This window comes from Aedes albopictus, chromosome 3 (genome assembly GCF_035046485.1).
Source record: "Aedes albopictus strain Foshan chromosome 3, AalbF5, whole genome shotgun sequence".
Lineage (NCBI taxonomy): Eukaryota > Metazoa > Arthropoda > Insecta > Diptera > Culicidae > Aedes > Aedes albopictus.
In genome coordinates this window covers 89,867,503-89,891,679 of record NC_085138.1, presented here as the reverse complement: position 1 = coordinate 89,891,679, position 24,177 = coordinate 89,867,503, and the positions used below count along the sequence as shown (strand labels likewise).

Below are 24,177 nucleotides of genomic sequence, written 5' to 3'. Positions count from 1 at the left end.
GTACAGACCGGTAATCGGGCGAAACAACCTGCACGCCATATCGAATGATAACGGCCAGCGATGCGTAAACTTTGCAGCCTCTCGTGGTATGGTAGTCCAAAGCACCTTCTTCCCCCGTAAAGATATCTACAAAGCCACCTGGAGATCACCCGACCATCAAACAGAAAATCAAATTGACCACGTTCTAATCGACGGTAAATTCTTCTCGGATATAACCAATGTCCGCACATACCGCAGTGCGAATATATAGATTCGGATTACTACTTAGTCGCTGTATACATGCGCTCAAAACTTTCGACAGTTATCACCACGCGTCGAAGTCGAACGCCGCGGCCCAACATCGAACAGCTGCGTAACGTAGAAGTGGCTCAAGACTACGCGCAGCAGTTAGCAGTTAGCAGTGGCCCTACCAACGGAAGAGCAGCTTGGCGCAGCTATAGCTATGTGATAAATAATGTCAAGCCCAATTGTATATAAATCGTGTCTGCGATTTGTTTTGGAGTAAGTTTGTTATGTATAGAGCAAGTCATAAATAGCGCTAATTGAAGTCGTCGCTGCTTGCCTACGCTTACAAGTCATATATAATGTTAGTAAGGTTTGGTTGGGAATCGTAACGACTTAATGAATTTCGGCACCGCGACGAGGTGATTAGGTGGTGTTGGATGCAAAACGAAAAAAGCATCCCACTTGCCTTGCTCATCATCGCCTGGCCGCTGATTATGTTTTGGGACTGGAAATATTCTGTCTGATATTCGGGCAATCTCTGGGAGTGTTCATAGTTACCGAATGAAGTCATTTGTTTCACATTTATTCCTACATGAGCAGTAAATTTTTCCCGCGACGACGACGACGACGGCGACGACGACGACAACGACGTCGTCGAAACGTACGCTCGATGCGGGACTAATGTTGTAAACAAAACATGTCGTAATGAGTGCAAATCCAACTCGCTACGAGCTGTATATAAATTGACAACTCATCATTAGGTATGCTATATATCAGTACAGCATTGTTATAAATGGAATCGCAATGACTTAGAAAAAAATTGCAGCAAAGTCATATTTCATGGGTGGTTTAGAAAGCTTAAGTTTATATTGGCCAAAATTTGCACTCTTCTCAAGGCAGATCAGTTAGTACAATGGTATGGGCTTAGACTCACAATCTCGAGGTGCCGTGTTCTCGGCTATGTGTCAACTTTTTTTATAGCTAATTTCGGACATCGTAATACATATCACCCGGAGTCGTATTTTATGTTTTCGATCGATTATTTGGGACATCGTAATGATGATCATATGAAATCGCGAAATGTCGTCTGAAGTATGTATATGGCCTCCACTTTGGTACGTATATAGCAGTTTTGTGCAGTTTATACGATTAAAAAGGTTCTTATATAGTAGTGTATAACACAAATTATACAGACCAAAATGTTTACTGGGTACACTTGAAGATGGCTGGAGGGACATCCGATCCGCCATAGGTAGTACCTCGGCTACAGCACTAGGCTTCGCGACTCCGAATCACAGAAACGACTGGTACGACGGCGAATGTGAGCAGTTGAAAAACGAGAAGAATGCGGCATGGGCGAGAATGCTGCAACACCGTACGAGAGCGAATGAGGCACGTTACAAACAGGCGCGGAACAGGCAGAACTCAGTCTTCCGGATGAAGAAGCGCCAGCAGGTAGAACGGGATTGCGAAGTGATGGAAGAGCTGTAACGCGCTAAGGACACACGAAAGTTCTACGAGAAGCTGAGAGCGCGTAGAGGCTTTGTGCCATAAGCCGACATGTACCGAGATAATCACGGGAATATTCTCACGAGCGAGCGTGAGGCGGTCGAGAGGAGGCGGCAGCATTACGATGAGTACCTCAATGGCGACGTTGCAAGTACCGAAGGTGGCGTGGTAACAGATCTAGGAGTATGTGCACAGGACGAAAGACTTCCGGCTCCTGACCTTCAAGAGATTGAGGAGGAGGTTGGCCGGTTGAAAAACTACAAAGCCGCTGGAGCAGATCAACTACCAAGCGAGCTTCTAAAATACGGTGGAGACCATTGGTGAGAGCACTACACTGGGTCATTACCAAGATTTGGGAGGAGGAAGTATTACCGGAGGAATGGATGGAAGGTATCGTGTGTCCCATCTACAAAAAGGGCGACAAGTTGGATTGCGGGAACTACCGCGCGATCACACTACTGAGCGCTACCTACAAGATACTCTCTCAAATTTTATGCCGCCGTCTATCACCGATTGCAAGAGAGTTCGTGGGGCAATATCAGGCTGGATTTATGGGTGAACGCGCTACAACCGGCCAGATGTTCGCCATCCGCCAGGTGTTACAGAAATGCCGCGAATACAACGTGCCCACACATCACTTGTTCATAGATTTCAAATCGGCGTATGATACAATCGATCGAGAACAGCTATGGCAGATTCTGCACGAATACGGATTCCCGGATAAACTGATACGGTTGATCAAGGCGACGATGGATCGATGATGTGCGTAGTTCGAGTATCAGGGACACTCTCGAGTCCCTTCGAATCTCGCAGAGGGTTACGGCAAGGTGATGGTCTTTCGAGCTTGCTGTTCAACATTGCTTTAGGAGAGCAGGGATAAACACGAGTGGAACGATTTTCACGAAGTCCGTTCAGCTGCTTGGTTTCGCTGATGATATTAGGGGTACTCACTAAACAGATTAAATTGCTGCGTAAGCCATGATTTTCTGCTTATTTGAAATGTTTCATGATTTAGCGAATGAAATAATCAAAGATTGCCTTGGTGATCGCGACGTTTAATCAGTTTAATCAGTTTACGCTGTTAAGTGAATCCCCCTATTGATATTATTGCTCGTAAATTTGAGACGATGGCGGAAACGTACATCCGACTAAAGAGTGAAGCCAGACGAATCGGATTAGTCATTAATGTGTCGAAGACAAAGTACATTATGGCAAAGGGCTCCAGGGAGGAATCAGCGCGCCCGCCACTCCGAATCAGGGTTGAAAAAATCTCATTCAATTGAATGAATTTCTGCTGAACTGAATGCTTTTGACATTCATTTTCATCTCCGCTGTGAGATACTTGAAAGTGAACGCAGAAAAAATCAACTACATTGTGGAGGTAATGACTGCACCATCATCAACGCACGCTCTGCGCTGATGGATGCTTCATTTCAACACCGGCCGCATGAATGCGACTCGCCCATAAGCAAACGTGGTGAATTTTTGTCGTTTGAGTGCCGGTCACAGGAAAAATGTTGCTTTTGAACTTCGCCGTCTCCCCGGTGTGAGCGAAGAGAGAATTTTTATTCTCTTTTCAATTGCCTCCGAGAAGGACAGGGGCTTCAACGTCAGAAGCGGTGTGGTGAAAAGACAAAAACAAAAACTCACGTTCGTTGGAAGCTTCGGAATTTTTGCAACCGTGCTCCGAATTTATATCGACGGAGATGAAATCCAGGCGGTTGAAGAATTCGTGTACTTGGGCTCACTGGTGACCGCTGACAACGACACCAGCAGAGAAATATTGAGGCGCATTGTGGCAGGAAATCTTGCTTACTTTGGACTCCGCAGAACTCTACGATCGAATAAAGTTCGCCGTAACACGAAGTTAAACCATCTACAAAACGCTGATTAGACCGGTTGTCCTCTATGGGCACGAAACATGGACCCTACGTGTAGAGGATCAACGCGCCCTTGGAGTTTTCGAACGGAAGGTGTTGCGTACCATCTACGGCGGAGTGCAGATGGAATAAGGGACTTGGAGAAGGCGAATGAACCACGAGCTGCATCAGCTGCTGGGAGAACCAACCATCGTCCATACCGCGAAAATCGGGAGGCTACGATGAGCGGGTCACGTCATCAGGATGTCGGATAGCAACACGACTAAAATGGTTCTCGAGAGTCATCCTACCGGTACAAGAAGACGTGGAGCGCAGCGAGCTAGGTGGATCGACCAAGTGGAGGACGATCTGCGGACCCTAGGCAGAGTGCGGAACTGAAGACAAACAGCCATGGACCGAGTGGAATGGAGACGGCTACTATGTACAGCAGAGGCCACCCCGGCCTTAGCCTGATCGGTAAGGTAAGTACATGGTACATTTGGTGCAGAGTGAATCTTTGTTAACCGCAAATTCTTCTGGAGCCCATAGTAGACACGACTTCCACTGATGATGCGTCTTCGTATTTCACGGCTCACGTTATTGCCAGCCGTTAGCAAGGAACCGAGGTAGACGAATTCTTCTACCACCTCGAAAGTATCCCCGTCTATCGTAACATCGCTGCCAAGACTTGTCCTGTCTCGCTCAGTCCCATCTACCAGCATGTGACACATTCCAGCGTAACGGGACATCGCGAGGAACTAACTTTCGTGAACAAATGACGTCTGCAATCGAATATAATGTTCATGACCATATGGTTTAACAGGTTTTATAACAAGCTTATTAGATGTACTTCCTGATGCAATACTTGTTCTATGGGGTTTTGATTCCAATTTACTTTATATAACATGTTACATTTCGTAACGGGACACCATCGCAGAAATGTTCTTTTTAAAATTTTCAAAATGAAATGCGTATATCAGCTCTGTTATAAGATTTAGAATAATAGAGTCTTCCAGACATTTCTTCTTTGGATTGATGTGAACAAGATTGCCAAAGTGAGTTTTACTGAGAAATGTATAGTTTGGGAAATATTCTTGATTTAGTTTTGGGAGAGCAGCGTTACGCTCGCGTGAAAATAGTGTTTTGCAAATGGTGTCCCGTTACGGCTAAAGACATCTAGTTGCAGATCAAATTCTTTGCTAGATAGAATGTTGGTGTATTCGGCAATGTTTTTCATACAGATGGTAGCTGTCCGGCAGGACACAAATAGGCCTCCAAACCCGCTCTGGCCCTATGGTGGCCATCGGAATGGGACCTGGGGAACCTGTTTCGAGGTTTATTTAACCTTTACCTCCCGACCCCCGACAACTCATTTTCAATATGCTGGCATTTCGTCTATTTTCATCCGAGTTTTTTGAAGTCGCCTTCAATTGATCATAAATTGGTGCTAGTTTATTGTACGCAAGTAGCCATGCAATATCTGGAATCATTCCGGTGATATTCCGGATTGTGCTGGGGTCAGGGGGTTGCCAAAATGGCTTAAAGTGATTATTTCGTGTGTTGTTGTGTTTGAAACATCGATTTTCAGCTAAATTTTTGTTGCAAACAGTGAAAAACAACTGCTATAACAAGATTTGAATAAGTTGGCCCATCCAGATACCCGTGACAGGTTCCGAGGGGCCTCATTGGGGACACTTCTGGTTTTCAACCTAAACATGCCGTGCGACATATCAATCTTCATGATTTCGAATGACTGAGTCAGAAACGACAGACTGGAGTATGTATCAACTATTTGGCCACCGCGGTACATATAGAGCACAGGTTCCACGGGGGTGTCATCGGGGACATTTCTGGTTTGCAACCAAAGCATGCCGAGCGACGTATCAATCTTCATGATTTCGAAAGAATGGATTAAAACAAAAATGACTTAAGTATGTATCAACTGATATGGCCGCTCCGTAACAGCTGGAACAGGTTCCGGCGGGGGCCTCTAAAACACAATAACACACACGAAATAATCACTTTTAGCCATTTGCCAGAACAGAAGCCTTCCCCACCCCCTGACCCCAGTACAATCCGGAATATCTCAGGAATGGTTCCGAATACTACATGGCCACTTGAGTGTAATAAACAAGCACTAATTTATGATCGATCGAGGGCGACTTAAAAAAAAATCGGATGAAAATTGACGAAATGCCAGCATTTTGAAAATGAGTTGTCGGGGGTCGGGTACGTGAAGGTTGATTGTATCTCCAAAACTATGGTTGTGTGACGTATCCATTTTCGTGGCTTTTCCACATTCTACATTATAATGAACCGAAGAAGATTCAATTTTATGAATTCAAGGGGATTTTTCTTTATAAATTTTACATTTTCAAGGGGATTTTTCATTTCTACTATGTTAGTTTTGGTAAACTATTACACTCGCCGTTTGGTCGAGGTAAGAGAGAACAATGTTTTTTTTAAGGGGATGGGATTATGGGAACTTTCCGTTGATATTTAGCTAACGACAACCAGTAACGATACAACAAGCGGATTTCGAGAAGAAAAAAAGGTTGTCAACCAATACGACAAGAGGGAGGTCGTTAGACTTCCAACGCTATTTTCTTGTTGCATTTTACATTTTTTTTTTATTTTCATGAGAACATAAGCTTCAAAACATGTCTGTCATCATAAAAGTAAATTATAGGTGATTATTGGGGTGTGATTCTATAAACCTTTTTATACATCATGGTGGTAATTCATAGGACATCTCAAAAAGGTTATAGCATTTAAAGAGCAAACTGTCACCACAAAACTTAATAAAATATCACTTTTTATACTAATCCACCAGGATACCTGCCCTTTGTTTACGTAATTTTCATGGAGAGCTGAGAAGCGGGCTTTGTTCCAGTGGGGGCGTTTCACCAAGAAGGATAATGAAAATATATACACCCTATAATATCATTTCATCATGGTTACAGATTTTTGGTTAAATACTTGATCAAACCAAACTTATTTATCCACTTATGAATGTCATTAAAATTTTAATTTTGTAACGCCTTAGACAACGCGTCGATCAAGGTAATCCATATGTTGGAAGAAAGGTCTCCAAGAGTACTAAGAGAATTCTGAAAATCATTTTTCTAAAGTTCGTAATAAATTCGTTATTACAACAAATGTGCTATTTTCGTAACGGGACACCATTAAATTGCGGCTATTGCAAAAAGTGCTTAAAACATATCAAAACCAATTTTTATGAAAAGTTTCTTTTGGGTGTATAAAATATACATTATTATACTACATTAACAAAGAATAGGTGTAATGTTTTCGAACTTTAACATGCAAGCAAGCATATTTGAAAATAATCAATGAAGAATTTCATTTTTCTTACATAAAATGCTATTACTTCACCTAGCAATTTAAATACGTTACCAGTCAAATTTTAAGTAAAACAAATGGTTTTCCTGAGATTGAATCTACCCTTTTTCATATGCTGAAAAGCTTGGGGCAAAAGAATCGCTTTGAAATTTCACACCCTTGGCGTAGAAGTGCGTGGAATGTGTCATGTACTTTGTCTTAGCCGCATCCACCATCAGTCCGACCATTGCTGCTTCACGTTACAGGCGGGTATACAGTTCTGCTACCGTTCCAAATGTTCTAGCAATAATATTCATATCATCCGCAAAACAGACAAATTGGCCGAATTTCGGGAAGATCGTACCCCGGCTGTTGAGCCCGACTCGTTGCATAACAGCTTCCAGGGCGATGTTGAGTTCCAGACAGGAAAGTCCCCGTCGAGATTCGAATGAGCTGGATAGTTCACCCGAAATCCTTACGCAGTTCTGCACACCGTCCATGGTTGCTCTTATCAGTCTAGTAAGCTTCCCGGGAAAGCTGGGACCTGGTATTCACGGCATTTCTGGAGGATTTGCCGAACGGTGAAGATCTGGTCAGTTGTCGACCGGCCGTCGATGAAACCGGCTTGGTCACTTCCCACGAGCTCAGTTTACTTTAGATGAAAGACGACTTAAGATGTTCTGGGATAGCACTTTGTAGGCGGCATTCAAAATGGTGATCGCTCGAAAGTTCTGACACATTAAGTTGTCGCATTTCTTGTGGATGGGACAAATTATCCCTTCCTTCCACTCCTCCGATAGCTGTTCGGTTTCCCAGATCTTGATTACTAACTGGTACAGACAGGTGGCCAACTTTTCCGGGCCCATCTTGATGAGTTCTGCTGCGATGCCGTCCTTACCAGCCGCTGCTTTTGAGCTGGTGGATGGCATCGTTAACTTCCCTCAGCGTGGAAGATGCTTCATTCCCGTCCTCTGCTGCACCAAACTAGCCATTTCCTCCGCTACCTTGATCCCCCGTGCCAACATTCTCTTCGCCATTCAGATACTCGTCGAAGTGCTGCTTCTACCTTTCGATCACCTCACGTTTGTCCGTCAGGAGTCTCCCGTCCCTATCCCTGCAGATTTCGGCTTGCGGCACGTAGCCTTTGCGGGATGCGTTGAGCTTCTGGTAGAACTTACGTGTTTCTTGTGAACGCCACAGCAGTTCCATTTCCTCGCACTCCGCTTCTTCCAGGCGGCGCTTTTTCTCACGGAAAAGACTGGTCTGCTGCTTCCGCTTCTGTCTGTATCGCTCCACATTCTGTCGGGTTCCATGCTGCAGCATTACCGCCCGCGCTGCGCCCTTCTCCTCCAGAACCGCTCTGCACTTTTCGTCGAACCAATCGTTTCGTCGACTCCGTTCTACGTACCCGATAGTGCTCTCGGCTGCGTTGTTGATGGCTGCTTTGACTGTACTCCCCTCTAGAGGGGCCACATCGAGCACACCCTCGTCCGGCAATGCTGCGACATCCGGTTGCTTCAGTCGCTGTAGATCGTACCGGAGCGGCCGCCGGTACTGTAAATTGTTAATAACGGAGGATTTTGGGTGCAGTTTAACCATCACCAGGTAGTGATCAGAGTCGATATTTGCGCCACGATAGGTCCTGACGTCGATAATGTTGGAGAAATGCCGTTCATCAATCAGAACGTGGTCGATTTTCGATTCCGTTGTGGTGATCTCCAGGTGTAACGATACAGGAGGTTGTGCTGGATGGAGGTGCTACGAATGGCCATGTTCTTGGAGGCGGCAAAATCGATTAGGCGTAGGCCATTTTCGTTCGTCAGCTGGTGGGCGCTGAACTTTCCAATCGTCGGTCTGAATTCCTCCTGCTGGCAGCGATCGTACTCGCGTTCGAGCTGCGCGTAAAATGCGCCTTTGTCATCATCAGTGCTTCCGGAGTGAGGGCTGTGCATGTTTATTATACTGATGTTGAAGAATCGGCCCTAGATCCTGAACCTGCACATTCTCTCGTCGACCGGCCACCAACCGATAACGCGCCTCTGCATGTCACCCATCACTATAAAAGCTGTTTGCGGCTGTGTTGCCGCAACTCTGGTAGATGGTATGATTACCTCTAAACGTTCGCACCATAGATCCTGTCCAACACACTTCCTGTAGCGCTACGATTCTGAACCCGCGGTCCTTGCGGGTGCACTGCTACTAGATATGAAGACAACAACATCATTGTGTGCCATCGTCCCCTACACGTGCGTGTTTCCCTTATTTCTTCGGAAAGCATTTTCCGCAATCGCGGAAATGAACAACGTTACGGCTTTCGGTTTCTCCTCTCCACTCATGAGGTGCGATGAGTAGATAAAATGTGTGCCGAAGCATAACCGTAACGCTAATCTACCTACTAGTCAACTACCGCACGGTTGATTGGTCGGAAGGTAGGAAGGTTTTTGGGTCAAGATTCTTGGCCAGGAGTCTCCCGGATCCATCGAAGTGTGTAGGTATTCGCGTGCAGGCATCTCCCTCTCCTCTAGCAGTTGCACACAGCGCGATTAGGCGGCCTTAGACAAGGCCTGGTGGTCCTGATGACGATGACTTCGACGACGTTCCTGGTGCGCGGTTCGTTAGCTCAGGTTCAGCGAAAAACAAAAAAAAAAAAAGGTTCAGGAAAAAAGTGGCGATGGCGTGGCAGTGCATAATTTCGCTTCATCCGTTAGCCGCACCGGTGGTGGGTAGAGTACGGTGTGATGGAATGGCATGCCAAGCCACCGCACACTCGCCATTCCGTGGCATGGCATGAGAGAAACCAGCAATGCCTCGGTACACTTGGCCTAAGTAAGTGGGGCTGGAAATTATGCGTTGTCAGTGTGAGCAAACTTTCGAAGGTTGATGAAATGGTGCGGTTCGGAAGGAGTATGGCCCGTCCGTAGCTGTGTTTGTTTGTTTGTTTGTAGGTTCTTGCACCCCCCATAAGGAGTAGGTTTGTACCCTAGTAGAACCGAGTGGGTGAGTGAGTTTAAAAGTTTCGTGCTCAAGTGCGGCTTTTGTGTGAAGGCAGCATAGAGCTATTGAGCGATGGGTGTTTGTCAAGAAACCGGTGAGGTGCGGTCGATGATGCAGGCTGGATAAACATCGCAGCTTGAATGCAACTCTTCGTAATTGACGTGTATTTACCGCACGCAAGTAAACTGGTTTTAGAGGTTTTTCATTAACACATGGAAAACTTTATATTACAGTTAAAATCAAAATGGGATTGAAGCTAGTGAATTCGCAGTTAAGGAAAAAGTATATGTACTAACTTTTTATTAAGGGTCCTCAGCTATGATCTTTAGTGTGCAGTGCAAGTTGTCCCAAACAGTACAAGAAAAAATTATGTGTTTTATGTTTAATTGCATTACAAGAAGCTTATCCCTTGAAAAAGGTCCAATACACGGGACCGAAACGTCGGGCTATGCACACCAAAAATCGATTGAGGGTTTCAGCAAAATTTTGCTGAAATTCAGCAAAATTTTGCTGATTTGTTCAGTAAACTCTGCTGATCACCAGTAACGTTTTGCTGAAATACAGCAAACTTTGCTGAAAGTTCAGCAAAAAATTTTGCTGGACCCTTCAGCTCGGCAAAATTCAGCAAAATATTGTTTCAATGCTCTTAGACTGGAGCAAGCCAACATTTCCTCCCTGTCGTATACCTCCTCCAAAACTGTGATAAATTTTGCACATGCACCCAAATACATATCATTCAGATAAAACGGTAACTTCTTTCATTGTACAAAACTATTATTAGTAATCTATCATATCCAGTAAGTCTTTTGAAAGTTCATCAGAAAGATAGCATCAGATCAGTTGGGATATCCTTGGTCATCCAAACTGTTCTTGAGTTTAGATCCTCAAGTCTAAGGGTGCAACGATAACTTCTTTCATTATATACGGTTTATAATCTATTATGTCCAGTAAGTCTCCTGAAAGTTCAATAGACAGCATCAGATCAGTCGGGATATCCTAGGTCATCCAACCTGTTCTTGATTTTGGATACTAAAGTCTAAGGGTGTAACGATAACGAGTTCAGATGAGGTACTCGGTCGCTTTGCATTGTTCGGCGGAAAAAGTTAAAAGTGACGCGAGTTTGGAGCAGTTGCGGTGGGGGTCTCGGTCGCGTTGCATCAGCGCTGGAAAGCATCTTTATCGAAATGAACCAAAACTAAATAAAAATCTTTGCACACACGCTCGCGATCCAACAAACAGCGAATGACTTTCGCTGTTATCACAAAACTATCATGGAGTGACCCTTGAGAATTAAGAGGTTCACGGGTCCTATTCCCGAGCAGGAATGAATAACTGACACATAACTGGAGAATACCAAAGTCAGGTATCATACCAAGACAAGGTATTAGTCGGTTATCCAGGTATTGAAAATAACTTATTTTGGTATTTTATAGGTATTGATACAATACCTCAATGAGTTATTGGTTTGGTGTTGAGGACTGCTTCAGGTATTATTCAATTAAGGAAAAATCGCTATTTGTATGGAAAAATCTCCGATTATTATTTAGGTATTGCCATACCTGATGTCATTATTCACACGTTATGCATATAATACACACCAGTTATTATTTTAGGTATTTTACCTCTTATGCCGGGCTACTTAATACCTCATTCAGGTTGTAGGTATTCGGTTTTCCATACCTGAGTTAGTTATTCTTCAGCTATTTTCTCCTGCTCGGGTTTGGTTATTCAACGTTACTATCAAAAACGAAACCACCTCATGTTACAGTGGTTGTATTTATCAACTAAGCTCCATAAAAGTAAGGATGACCCATAATATACCAAAAATATATAACAACGCTTATTGCTACTCGAAATTCTTTGGTAAATAACAGTACTACTTAACGTAGTGGTAACAGCTATTATCAGAATTGTAGACCTGAAGCTATCAGTATGATGGCTCCAGAGGAACGTTCTTCTCCAATCCTCCTCCTGAAGCTATGGTCTCTGGAGTGGTTTGGTTGATCTGGAATATTTTAAAAGAATCTTGGAATGACTCATGAAATGCCAGAGGATCACATATTACAGTTCATTGTGAAAATAACTATGTACTGTAACTTTTAAGAGCTGAACTTCAGGACAGTTCCAAAGGTTCCTGAATGTTCCAAAGGTTTATAATACAGGTATGTTCCGTTTTTATCAACACGGTCCGCGATTTTCAGTTGACAAAAACGGAATAGTGATAAAAACGGAATAATTTTCTTTGACAAAATATTTTGGAACATTTTTATATAAATTGGAATATTTACTGTAGAACACATTTCAAAAGTAAAAATATGCAGTTTATTATGAAATTCAGTTGTTTTTGATATCTTCCAGCACATCTTGGTAGCACAGTTCAAATTACAGTTTTCTGACTGTGACGTCGACAAGAGGTTTTCACCACATTTGTGACCACAGTTTTGGAAATTTATTTTCGTTGAACGCAAGAATGGCACATATTACAGTTTCAGTATCCGGATTGACGTTTTAAAATATGACATACTGCCAGGAATGATTAATCTCCAAGAACGTAATTTCGATATCCTAACAAAAAAGGATATGTTTACTTCCTTCCGGAATGCATTTCTCCACGATTTTCATCTTAACAGATTTCTATGAAAGTTTCAACTAGGATTCTACTTGATACTTGATGGGCTACAACTCGTAGTGGTGAGTCTACGCCGAATAAAGCCTTCGCCTCCACTGGTCTCGGTCCTGGGCCAATCGCTGCAGTCACCCTCAACGTTCAGAGCCCTTAGGTCCTTCTCAACTGCAAAAAACCACCGTGAGCGCGGCCTATCGCAAAGCCGACGACCCCTACCTGGTTCATTGCTGAATATGGGTTTAGCTTGTCGTTCCTCCAGCATACGAGCTACGTGCCCAGCCTACCTCAGCCTGCCGTATTTTATTCGCTTCACTAGGATACTTTTAGAAAATCTTCAGGAATTTTTCTAAGCAATCACTTGTATTTTCTCCAGAAAATTGGATTCTCCAAGAAGTAAATCCAGAATTCTTGTAGGTTATCTTATACCATGTCATTTGTTTATCATTTGGAATTCGATAGGGGGTCGTCCATAAACCGACGTAGCATTTTTTAGACGATTTTTGATACCCCCTCCCCCCTCGTAGCCTATTTCCCATACCTAAAACATGGTTCGTAGCATAATGAGAGACTCCCCCCGCTCTCCTAAAATACTACAACATTTATGGACGGCACCTAAAGAATTTTTAGAGAAAACAGGTTCTGCCCCTTATGATTTCTTCAGAAATTTCTTCTCGGATCAACCTAGATGTCTCTTTTTAAATTTTTCCTGGATTTTTTTGGGGATCCCTTCAAACATTCCACCAAGAATTGGAATTTATTAACCATACTTATGCATTATGTTGGGACCAGCTGGATGACGTTGTGAACGGTTTGGGGCTGGAATGGCCCTAATGCACAAGGTGGGCTAAGAGAATCATTCTGGGATTTAGTCCTAGTTCATAAATTCATCCAAGAGTTGCTTTGGAGATTCGCAAAGATTTTACTTTTGAAATATAGGAGTTACTCCGTTTCTTCAAAATTTTCTACGAGATTTCTTCCAAGACTGCTTTCTGAAATCCCTTCAGGATTTTTTTTTATATTTCTCCAGAGGTTCTTTCTGGGATTCCATCAACAGTTTTTCTAGAATTTCATCAGAAGTTCTTTCTTGGATTCTTTAAAGATTTTCTTATGATTTATTTTGACTTTGTTTTGGTATTTATTCGCAGTTGAAACATCTACACCTACTGGAACTTTCAGAGATTTTCCAATACGATTCTATCTTTCATCTATGGTATTTCCTCATGATTACTATAGATGAACCAGCCTTGGGCTGAAAATGCAATTATTACAATAATAATTATCCCCGATTTCTTACTACATTTCCTGGGAATCTCCCAGAAGTTTAGTCTAGTAATCTTCCAGGAATTGTTTCCTAAAATCCTCCAGAAGTTTCTTCAGGGATGATGTTCTGTAGAGAAATCTCCGGGGAGTTATTCCTGAGGATCCTCCAGAAGTTTCTTGTGGGAACCCTTGAGAAATTCCTTCTAGAAATCCTGTATAAATTCTTTCAAGAAATCATCAAATTGTTCCTCGAGGGATACTTTCAGAATTAATGGGATTTCTGTAGGATTTTTTGGGAATCTTTTGTTTCTTCTTGGAACCCTTCAGGAGTTGCTGGAGAAATCCCCAGATCTTTTTCCAAGATCCTCGACTCCTCCTTCTTTGAGAAACTTATTTCTGAAAGATTTAACCCCAAATTCACCTAAAGGAACTTCTGAATTATTTCCTGCGAATTTCTCTGAAGAAATCCATTAAGGCAGTGGTCACCAAACTGCGGCCCGCGGGCCGCATGCGGCCCTCGACTAGGTTTTGTGCGGCCCGCGAACTGATTTTAAAATGTATGAGAAAGCGGCCCACTCAACGATTCCATAATGAAAATCAAAAATTTCCCCATATTTTGAAACTTTTATGAGAATGATTTTTGTCAATATCATGGAGAGTTTTTCAAAAGAAGTAATGTTTTTTAATGTATTCCAAACTGTAATAGGCTACTTGTTCGAATTTTGTTTAGAAAATAAGCGGAACGGTTATTAAGAATGTTGTGTTTCGCTTAAATAATGAGTTGAGGCTTAATTTAACAGGTTTCTCTGCCATGGATTTTGGTCTCATTATTGGAAAATTATTGTATATACTATATATTCACCACTTCTGCCAGGAAACACTTCCAAATTTTTTTACAGAATTTTTGTCTATAATTTTTCTTAAAATTGTTGCCCAAACTTTCGAAATTTCGCTAAAAACTTTAGGGATTGGGCAAGATACCCTTTATTCTCCTAGCAATACTTTTGGGAATTCCTTTTAAAATATCTATTCAAAATCGGCTACAAATACTTGTTCATATTGCTCAGAAAATCATGCCTGCAGGTTTTTCTTCATTGGCTTCTTAAGAAATCATTCTGAAATCTTCCAAATCCACGAAAAGTCCCAAAAAATCTCACAGTTCCAAGACTTTTTTTTTAAATAGTTCTCAGGAAACCCTTAAGCTGCAGTAAGGAACTCTATTCGAAAATTTGTAAAAACTGGATCCAGAGGTATTACAAGAAATTTGTATGTGTTCGTGTCTAAGGCTTCCACAATTCTGCACTTTTGATCTGCGCTATAAATACGCTGTACGTTTATCCACATTATTCTTAAAAAAAGTCCATATTGTTCTAGCCAGCGTAGCTTTTGCTTATTTTTTGGGACTTTAAGTAGCATGTCTGAAATAATTTGCCCAACATTATTAATACCAAGAACTGCAAAACCTAAATATTACGGTCTTGAAAAACCTGTTTTAATACCCTACGATTTTTAGGATTTTTCCAAGTAAAATAAAATCTCCTGATAAATCCAGATTGTTTAGTTCTTTGCTCTTGTTCAATGTTATTTGTGAATTTCAGCTACATAATTTAATTCTTGACACTTTTCCAAAAATCAAACAAATGTATTTTGTGTTGAATCTTGGAAATTGTTGAAAATAAACTTTTGAATGACCAGCGGCCCACAGTCTCTTTTCAAAATTCGATTTTGGCCCTCAAAGAGAGTTAGGCTGAGGATCACTGCATTAAGGAATCTGGAGGAATACAAGAATCGCTAGTAGGAATCACTTAAGAAAATCAAGATTGCATTTTTGGAGCACACGAAAGATGAAATCTTGGATAAAATTCTATAGGATTCTCCTATTAGGCTAGTGAATATAGCTGTTTCGGTCTGGAAAATTTCGACAGGCTATCAAGGATAACAAGAGAGATCTCTGGTAGAAATTTGGGCCCTGTCGGAAAGAAATAGCGACCAGGAGAGAAGAATTTGCATAATTTCAAGAAAACGTGTACAAAATCACGTGAAATTTATTTCACTAAAAAAAGTCTTGTTTAAAAGATAGTAGTTTAAAAATTCCAAGAAAGCCCTAAACTGTTTAAGTTCTTAAAGAACATTTTAAGTGGCAGGCCAAGTTCCAGTTGATACGTAGAGCCGTAAAGAAGAATAATAATAATAAGATGAAGAAGAAGGATCTTCAGAAGGAAGTTCTTGGAGGAATACCCAGATGGACATCCTGGAGCAATCCCTGAAAGGAACATCAATTGTGCCCTAACACAAAAAGCTAATGAAATAAAAAAAAAGTTCGATTATCCATGGTGATTTTTTCCTATTACCGGATAATCAAATCCGTCCTTTGAAGGTTTTATAAATGCATCCCATCTATTATTGATCTATCATGATTAGCAACTTTTGTTACACTTGAAAAATGATTGAGCCATTTTACAAAACGACAAAATTGTTGATGATGATATTGATATTCACGTGTTACCTCCTGCCACCTCCTGTCAAAATTTCATTAATTTAATTGGCTCGGTTTAATTTTTCTATTAGACAATTGGTTTAATTTTTCTCATTTTCAAATAAGAAGTAAAATTTTACTTGAGAGAAAGCATGAATTAACATTATTTATAGCTGAATTTGAAATGTGTTGAAAGACTGTGGCGTATACGTCTTCTATGTCATTATTGGTAGTTGTTTCAAATTCATTAATGGATGCAGTGCCACAAGATTAATGTTAAGCTATAAATAACTCGTGTTCGAGGGAATAAATTTGACAAAAATTTTAGTGTTGACAAAAACGGAATGAAATGTTGACGAAATCGGATAGTGACAAAAACGGATAGTGACAAAAACGGAACATACCTGTAATATCTTGTAGACTTCAGGTTGGTCCAGTAACCGCGATTGATTATGCAACGTTACGCAGTATGTCAGACATGCCTACGCATATTTCATATATCTAATATATCGCAGGATTCTGATCAGGTTAGCTAACTGGCTGGGTAACCAGCAGTCAAAATTGAGAGTTTTTAGTGCATCCAATAAAAGTTACAGCTTGTTGAAAATTTTCTAGCACATAATTGAAATATGCATGCTCATGCAAATTTGCAACTAGTGCCACTGTCACACAACTTTGCCGAAGACACCATATTTCCAAATAATCAGGATCCTGAGAAATGCACAATTTGAAATTTGTTTGCACTCTAACGCCGCCTAGCGGTGGAATTTCGAATCATATGTACCATCATCTGTAAGTCCTTTACCAACCGAACAATTTTACCGAAAACACCAAAGCTCCATGTAATTAGGGTCCTGAGATAAATGGGATTGAAATTTCGTTACAGTTACATCTGTTTGTCTGTGATTTCTGTGATGTCAAAGACAAGCAGACGTAACACTGGCAAAATTTCCCTCCCATATATTTAGAGAGTTGGTGTCTTCGGCAAAGTTATTCACCTGCGTAAGAACTTTTCCACGGACACTCAATCGCTAGGCGGCGCTAGAGTGAAAACAAATTTAAAACTTTACATATCTCAGGATCCCTATTATTTAGAAATATGGTGTCTTCGGCAAAGTGGATTAGAAGATCAAGGACTTTTAGTTTAGTTATTATTTGCTTATAGTTTCTGTCATTAGGTGGCACTAGTAACAAATTTGCAAAAACATAGAAATTTAAATTATTAGCTAGACAATTTTAATCAAGCTGTAACTTATTATTAATGTTGCGACGAGTTTGCGATGAAACTGGCAACACTGCAACAATTGCCTTTGCAGGCAGAACGGTACAATTGAAATAGTGGTAAAGAAGAATAGATTGCGAAAAGATGGGGAGTTTGTTACTTTGGCCCGCAAGAATTGTGTACTAGAATGTAAGTTTTTTGAATTGTATCTAGCTTAATTTTATAGATTACAAATAATTTTCAGCTGTGTCTAAGGAACACTGCTGTCAAGAAGTATCTCTTCAAGCCGGAGAAACCGACTCCCGACAATTAAGTATGTACCCCAAAAATGCTCAAACTTTGACTGCAAGTTTCCCAACTAGTTAGCTATAATTGGTACAAATTTGGGCTTGATGATTAACTTTTCACGTTGAAGTATTTCTAGTAAATTACTCCTAATTTCACTGCAGTTCATTGGTCTTTGATTACCATTTGAATTGACTCAAATATGTCTGAAGGGAAAAAAGTTACAGTTTGTTGAGTAGATTTTTGGAAATTATAATCATTCACAACCTATTGCAAATTTGTAACTAGCGCCGCCTAGAAATGAAATTTTGCATTAAATGGTTGTACTGTAAGCATTTCGAATCAAACGGCCCATTAACTGTTAGTCCTTGACCAACGTAACTGTATTGCCGAACACATCAATACTCTAAGTATTCAAAACGTTGTCTGTTTGTCTCTAATATTTTAAGATGTGATGTCTCTTACCTTTTTTTGGGATTCACTGGTATGCGTTTGGTTCATCAAAATATTTGAACAGTCCCCTGTGAACACTCTGCGTGTGCAATGAGTGGTGTTTTTTTTTTTTGAGTGCGTGCAAAAATTGTGCACTAGAATTATGACTTGCTGGCTCTCACTGCTCTCACGCAGGAGTCTAGTCACCCGCACACAAACTCTGCATGAGAGCAATTTTATATTTTTAATTGTGCTTTTCCCTCTCTTTCTAAGAATCTTGATATACAAATTGCATACTCGCTGATGCCACCTATGAGCAAAATTCAGAGTAATACAACTCATCATTTATACGTTCTTGCAACTTATTTGTAGAGTCTTATTTTTTTCCTAATAATCTAAATCCTGATGTATAAATGATTCAAAATGTGTATACTCACTACCCGAGCAAAGCTTGACAGCAAATTGAAAACTAATTTTGATGTTGTGATATTGCAAATTATGATAACTCAAGTTGTTGTCATTTTGGTCGTTTTAACGGTTAAAACATCAAAAATGAGAGCAGAAAAATGTTCCCGTAACAGCAAGTTGAAAACAATTCCTGCCATCAGTGATATCAAATTGATAACTGTTTTTGCTATCAGTGCGAAAAAATTGAAAAAAATCTCTAAATGTATAGTTTTTCGAATGATATGTAAATCTAAATGCAATATGTTAATTGCACTGATGGTATAGCATTAGTTGTATTATACAAGGTCGCCTAGAAGTTTTGAAATTACTTAAAAACTTTAATATTTATAATAAGTTGAAGTGACAGCAAAACGAAATCAAAATTTGAAATCAAATTGAACTAAGACAATCTGATATCAAAATGTGATATCAATTTGCTGCTGATTACAAATCGTGTTTTCGATTTGCTATGATTTTGTTGTTAGACTTTGCTCGGGTAGCGTCATCTAGTGACAGAGGTTAGATTCAAGCGATCCATTATCTGTAAATTATTGACCTACCAAACATCTTTGCTGAAGATAGTAGAGATGATAAGAGAGTTATTAGAATCCTGGGATATTTGAAGTACAAAATTGGCATAGTCAGTAGCGCCACCTATGTGTGGATTTCCGGAACAAATTTTGCATCATTTGTAAATGCTTGACCTATGAAACAACTTTGCCGGACACACCATCTTTTTATGTGATCAGGATGCTGAGATATAAGGGATGTATATTTAGCATGCTCACTAGCGCCACCTATGTGTGGAGTTTCAATTCAAACGGCCCATTATCTGGAAGTACTTGACTAACACAACAAGTTTCTTGAAGACGTCATCTTTCTAAGTGATAAGGATCCAGTGATATATATGACATATTATGAAATACAAAATTTACATGCACACTACCCAAGCAGCACACCTTGTTGCAATTAATATATATACTCAATTTTTTGGTAAAATTCATTCAAAAATATAGGTAGTTCGGATTTGTTAAGTTATAGCATACAAACATATCTAATTACTTAATACTTTTGACATGCAGTGTTGATCTTAACCTACTAGTAACAGTTAGGTTGCACATTTGTGACTTAGTAATCGTACGTTTTTGTGCGTCTTATACGTGTTAACAATAAAACATCTAAAAGTTACACTGTCGTTATTTGGAAACGGCATTCGGTAACATGATACATGGTAACCAAACACTGACTTCGCTATTGGTGGGATGATCATTTGTTTTGGTTTTTGGTTTTGATGTAACAGGATAATGTCATGAATGCAACTTTCTGAATTTGACAGTTCAGGAGCATATTTCACGAAAGCTACCATGTAACAATAATGTAGCTTCTGCAAAATTTAGGTTGCATTGCGATGTCTGAGCAACCAAGATGTATACTGCAAATATAGAACAGTTACGAGTAGTCTAAAGTAAAACAATGGAATGGCAATGGAATCTTTAGCATTTTTTTCTAAAATATTCCGTAAGTTACAAGTGCTACTTGGGTAGCACCACCAAGTGGTAGAATTTCAAATCAATCGATCCATTATATGTAAGCGCTTGGCTTACTGAGTAACTTTCCCTAAGACATGACGCTTCTACAAGCTTTAGATCTTCTGATAATTTCGTTTTAAGACATTATATTACTAAATTGTTAATTCAAAATAGCGCCATCTAGTGGGGAAATTTCGAATTAACCAATTCACCGCCAGATGGCGCTTGACCTACCGAACAAATTTGACGAAGACATGAATATTCTAAAACAACAGAATAAAAAGATATAGAGAATTCAATTTGGGGTCCAAATGGACCCTAGGTATACAAGATCGCCCGGTTCAACTTTGACATGGAATAAAAATCAAAGTATGCCATGAAATCAACTTTTTTTTTGCTTAAATAACAGAACTAGGTCTAGTTTGAAAGTATTGCATAAATAAAGTCAATATGTTTCACCAAACTTGTTTGCCATCACTCTAAAGTTGCCTGGGGTCCAAATGGACCCCAGGTATCCATTAGACGGTTCACGCAATAAGGTATCTGATTCAGATAAAATTAGTGGATGTAAACGATCGTTTCGTTGTGAATTTATTTAGCTAATGCACAATTTTGTTTACCTGTAGTGCCGGAAATAGGGTCAAAACCCCATTACAAATTTAATAGCTTTGTAGTTAGATACACATCCTGGAGATAGAGGTTTAAAAAAATTGTTCAAACTTACCTCAGATTCTCTATCCTAGGCCGCCGGTGTCGATGCCGTCGTCGTCGCTCCTTCTTACATCTACAATCACAGTGCATTACGCAGAGAAACACCGACGAGACGACCGTAATGATGAATGGAATCACGAAAAAGTGTATGATCGTCTGCACCTGTTCCTCCCGGTTGTAGGCGGTCATCACGACCGTTTTGTTCTGCTTCGAGTAGTAACACGGAAACACTGCGCCCTCGAAGCCGTACAGATCGGTGAAGTTTTTGCACTTGACCGTCGGCGGGTAGCCGCAGCCTTTGATGTTCACCAGCAGGATCGCTTCCTCCGACCGCTCGATATCGGTCAGATTGAACAGCTCCGAGGGCGTTGCATTGAAGGGGAAGGTAAAGTTCAGATCGTCGATGAACGTCACATAGATATGAGTGCACTTGAACACATCCGAGGTGCAACCTTCGCGACACGAACTCCACGAGCAGTTGAACAAACCAGTCATATCTTCGCGCCGCGTCGTAACGCACATTGTGGGCCGTTCGACAAAGTCGCCGACCAGCGTCGAGATCGCCGGGTCGACATAGAGAGGAACCAGAAACAATAGCGATGCTCCGGCTGTCACCGAGAGGAACGCCAGACTGGAAGTCGTGTAGAAGCTGGCATTTTCGCGCAGCGTTCGCTTGGGTGCAGGACCATTTTTCGCCTTCTTGGCAGCCGCTAGCTCTAGCAGCTTTTTCTTCCGTAGCTCTTCTGCTTGTTGCTCGAGCAGAAGTTCTGAGCTACCACTCCTCATTGTTGGTACAGCGGCCACTCAGCAGATTGCAGCACCTGGTTTCTTCCACTTTGCTGGCGCTGTCTGTATACGGTTTGGAGACAACGACAACGACGACAACAGCTAGGACGATGGACCACCTCATCCCCATCCAACTTTCCGTATTCTTCGTTCGCTGCTGCTTCTTCTACTCCCACCACTGCTCTATCACTTCCCTTTGCTTTCTTACACTATACCGGCTTCTTCGCCTTCGTCTCACTCACACACCGCAATTCCGTTTCCCTTTCCTTCAATCGAGCTGCTATTTAAAAAATGTAAAACTTTTAACCCTTCTCTTTTATGCAACAACCGCTTCTTCTGCTTTGCTCAACCTTTCACAAACCCCAGAAAATAAAAGAACAATCGTACGCTCTGAAATATTCACGTGGCACTTAGCTCCACTGGGGGACACCCTTTTTCGCTGAGAATCGCCTGTTGTGCCCCTTCTCGGTAAGTATTTATGTCAAAACCGAAAGCTGTAGGTAGGTAGGTACGTTATGTTCTCTTTATCTTCCACACACTTTTTGCTTCGCTTTGTGCGCCGTTATCTTCTTGCTTCTCTACAGCTTCTTCGCTCGCACCCTTCGTCATCACCTGATTCCGTTTCAAAAGCTCACAAACACAACAGATCCACCACAATGGATGAAGGATCCGACCACGGCTGCGATGGATTGTTGTCAGTCGTGGGGGGTGGTATCCACCACCCACTTGCTCTCGCGTGGATGCTCCCCACGGTCACTGAGTCGCTCTTGTTCGGGTCTCGCACACTCTCCGTCGGGCTCTGATGCTTGCTCTCCTTCTCAGAGCACCAAGGGGGATGAAAGCTTTCGCTCGCACTGTAAACAAACACAAAGAGATACGATTCAATCAATTAAATTGGACGTGAAATTCATCATTTGCATGCTTGCTCGAGCAGTCTCGTTCTCTCGATCTCTCTCGGGCGGATGCAAGAGGATAGGAAAGCTCATTTCTCTACGAGAAGGTCGTCAGTTGGCGGGATGAGAACACCACACGCGGTTTTTGTTGAATTGTGACTTTGTGAGGAAAGGGTCCCCCCCCCCCCAAACTCGCACCCCACACTACTCTTTGGATGTGTGGGTATGCGTGTGCGAGAAAATGTTTGTGCTAATCCTTGCATCCAAGAGAACTCAACTGGAATTATGACAACGAGAGAAAGAGAAAGCCAAGCGAAAAGGTGTTTTCCGTTCCGTGATGTGTTTTTCTCTGGTTTAGTCTGGTAGTGGGTACAGGTTGTCTGGATGCAGTTTTTCGAGTGGTGTTTTTTTTTCTTTAGCGATGCACTTGAGTGTGCGGATAGTTTATGCACTCGAGCTCTTGCGAAATAGATCCAACATATGGAAGGCGAGAAAATATTTTAAACAATATTTTTACACGGTTTGATTGTAGAATAAATAAAATCAACTTTCTTCTTCATAAATATTCTTTAAAAAGATACACACAATTGGATCAACTGGAGTGGAGAAGCTCGTGTAGAAGCTGTTCCGTTTATTTTATTTATTTATTTTATCTATTTATTTTTTCAAAAAAGAGAAAAGTTAAACTCATTGCGTTTCGTTCACATGCATGTATAATAGAGTGGGTCAAACGTAACGTTACCTAAATGGAATTTGATAGTGTTCAGAGTAGTTGTAGTACTCAAGATTACAGATTAAGTTTGTTTACGGGAAAAAAGCAGAATTAACCCTCGAACAGTCGCGTCTTCGGCCAGCCTCAGCGACACCACGCTCACACTGTGTGTCACTAGTGTGTTTTTTTTATAGTGCGTGTACTCAGTACACGACGCGACCGCTCCCGGGTTAAGAGTTCCGGGATGGAGTGTTTAAAGGGCTAAAAGTTTAAGGCCTTTTACGGCATCATCAGCATCGGCAGCCATGTTGGGTATGTGGCTCGAGATTTTAAAGTGATAATTCTCTGCCACCAAAGCAAATATTCGTATGAAAAAGTATCATCCTACATGCTAACTCACAGTGATTGCGATGATACTTTTTATGCTGCGTTGCTCCAGAATTTGCAGTTTTTTATCAATTCAAAAACGCGAGACAGTCAATTATTAAAAAGCAAAAAGTCAATGATTCGTTTAAAAGTTTAGTGATGCATCATGACACCTTAAGAGTATCCGAGAACATCTGATCTACAAGCGTAATCGGCGATCTATTGAAGCATTATGAATGAAATTTATGCTTACACAGCCTCATGTTGCTATGTGTTGTCAAGTAATGAGTTCGTTGTCAGTTTGAGGATCTCCAAGAACTTCCTTGCGTATAGGTCAGTGGTGCTCAGGCTGGAGGATACCGCGGACCAAATTTGCAATTTAGGATCGACCTGCGGGCCGCATAAAACATCGATGCACAAAAACAACAAAAAGAACAATTCTAAAGCATATTTATTAAAAATCTGAACTGTTCAGAACTTGTGCAAGGGTCAAACTTTACAATCTA

The 24,177-nt window shown here is 41.2% G+C and overlaps 1 protein-coding gene across 1 annotated transcript in view; it reads right to left on the bottom strand.

The window, feature by feature from the left end:
* The window catches only part of LOC109423866 (protein tipE), a 163,491-nt gene that overhangs the window by 54,247 nt on the left and 85,067 nt on the right, over positions 1-24,177 (bottom strand). The window contains exon 3 of the mRNA XM_062858506.1: positions 20,928-22,554. Within this exon, the coding sequence (XP_062714490.1) occupies positions 20,928-21,700 (773 nt within the window). The 5' untranslated portion in view covers positions 21,701-22,554. The remainder of the gene's footprint in view (positions 1-20,927; positions 22,555-24,177) is intronic.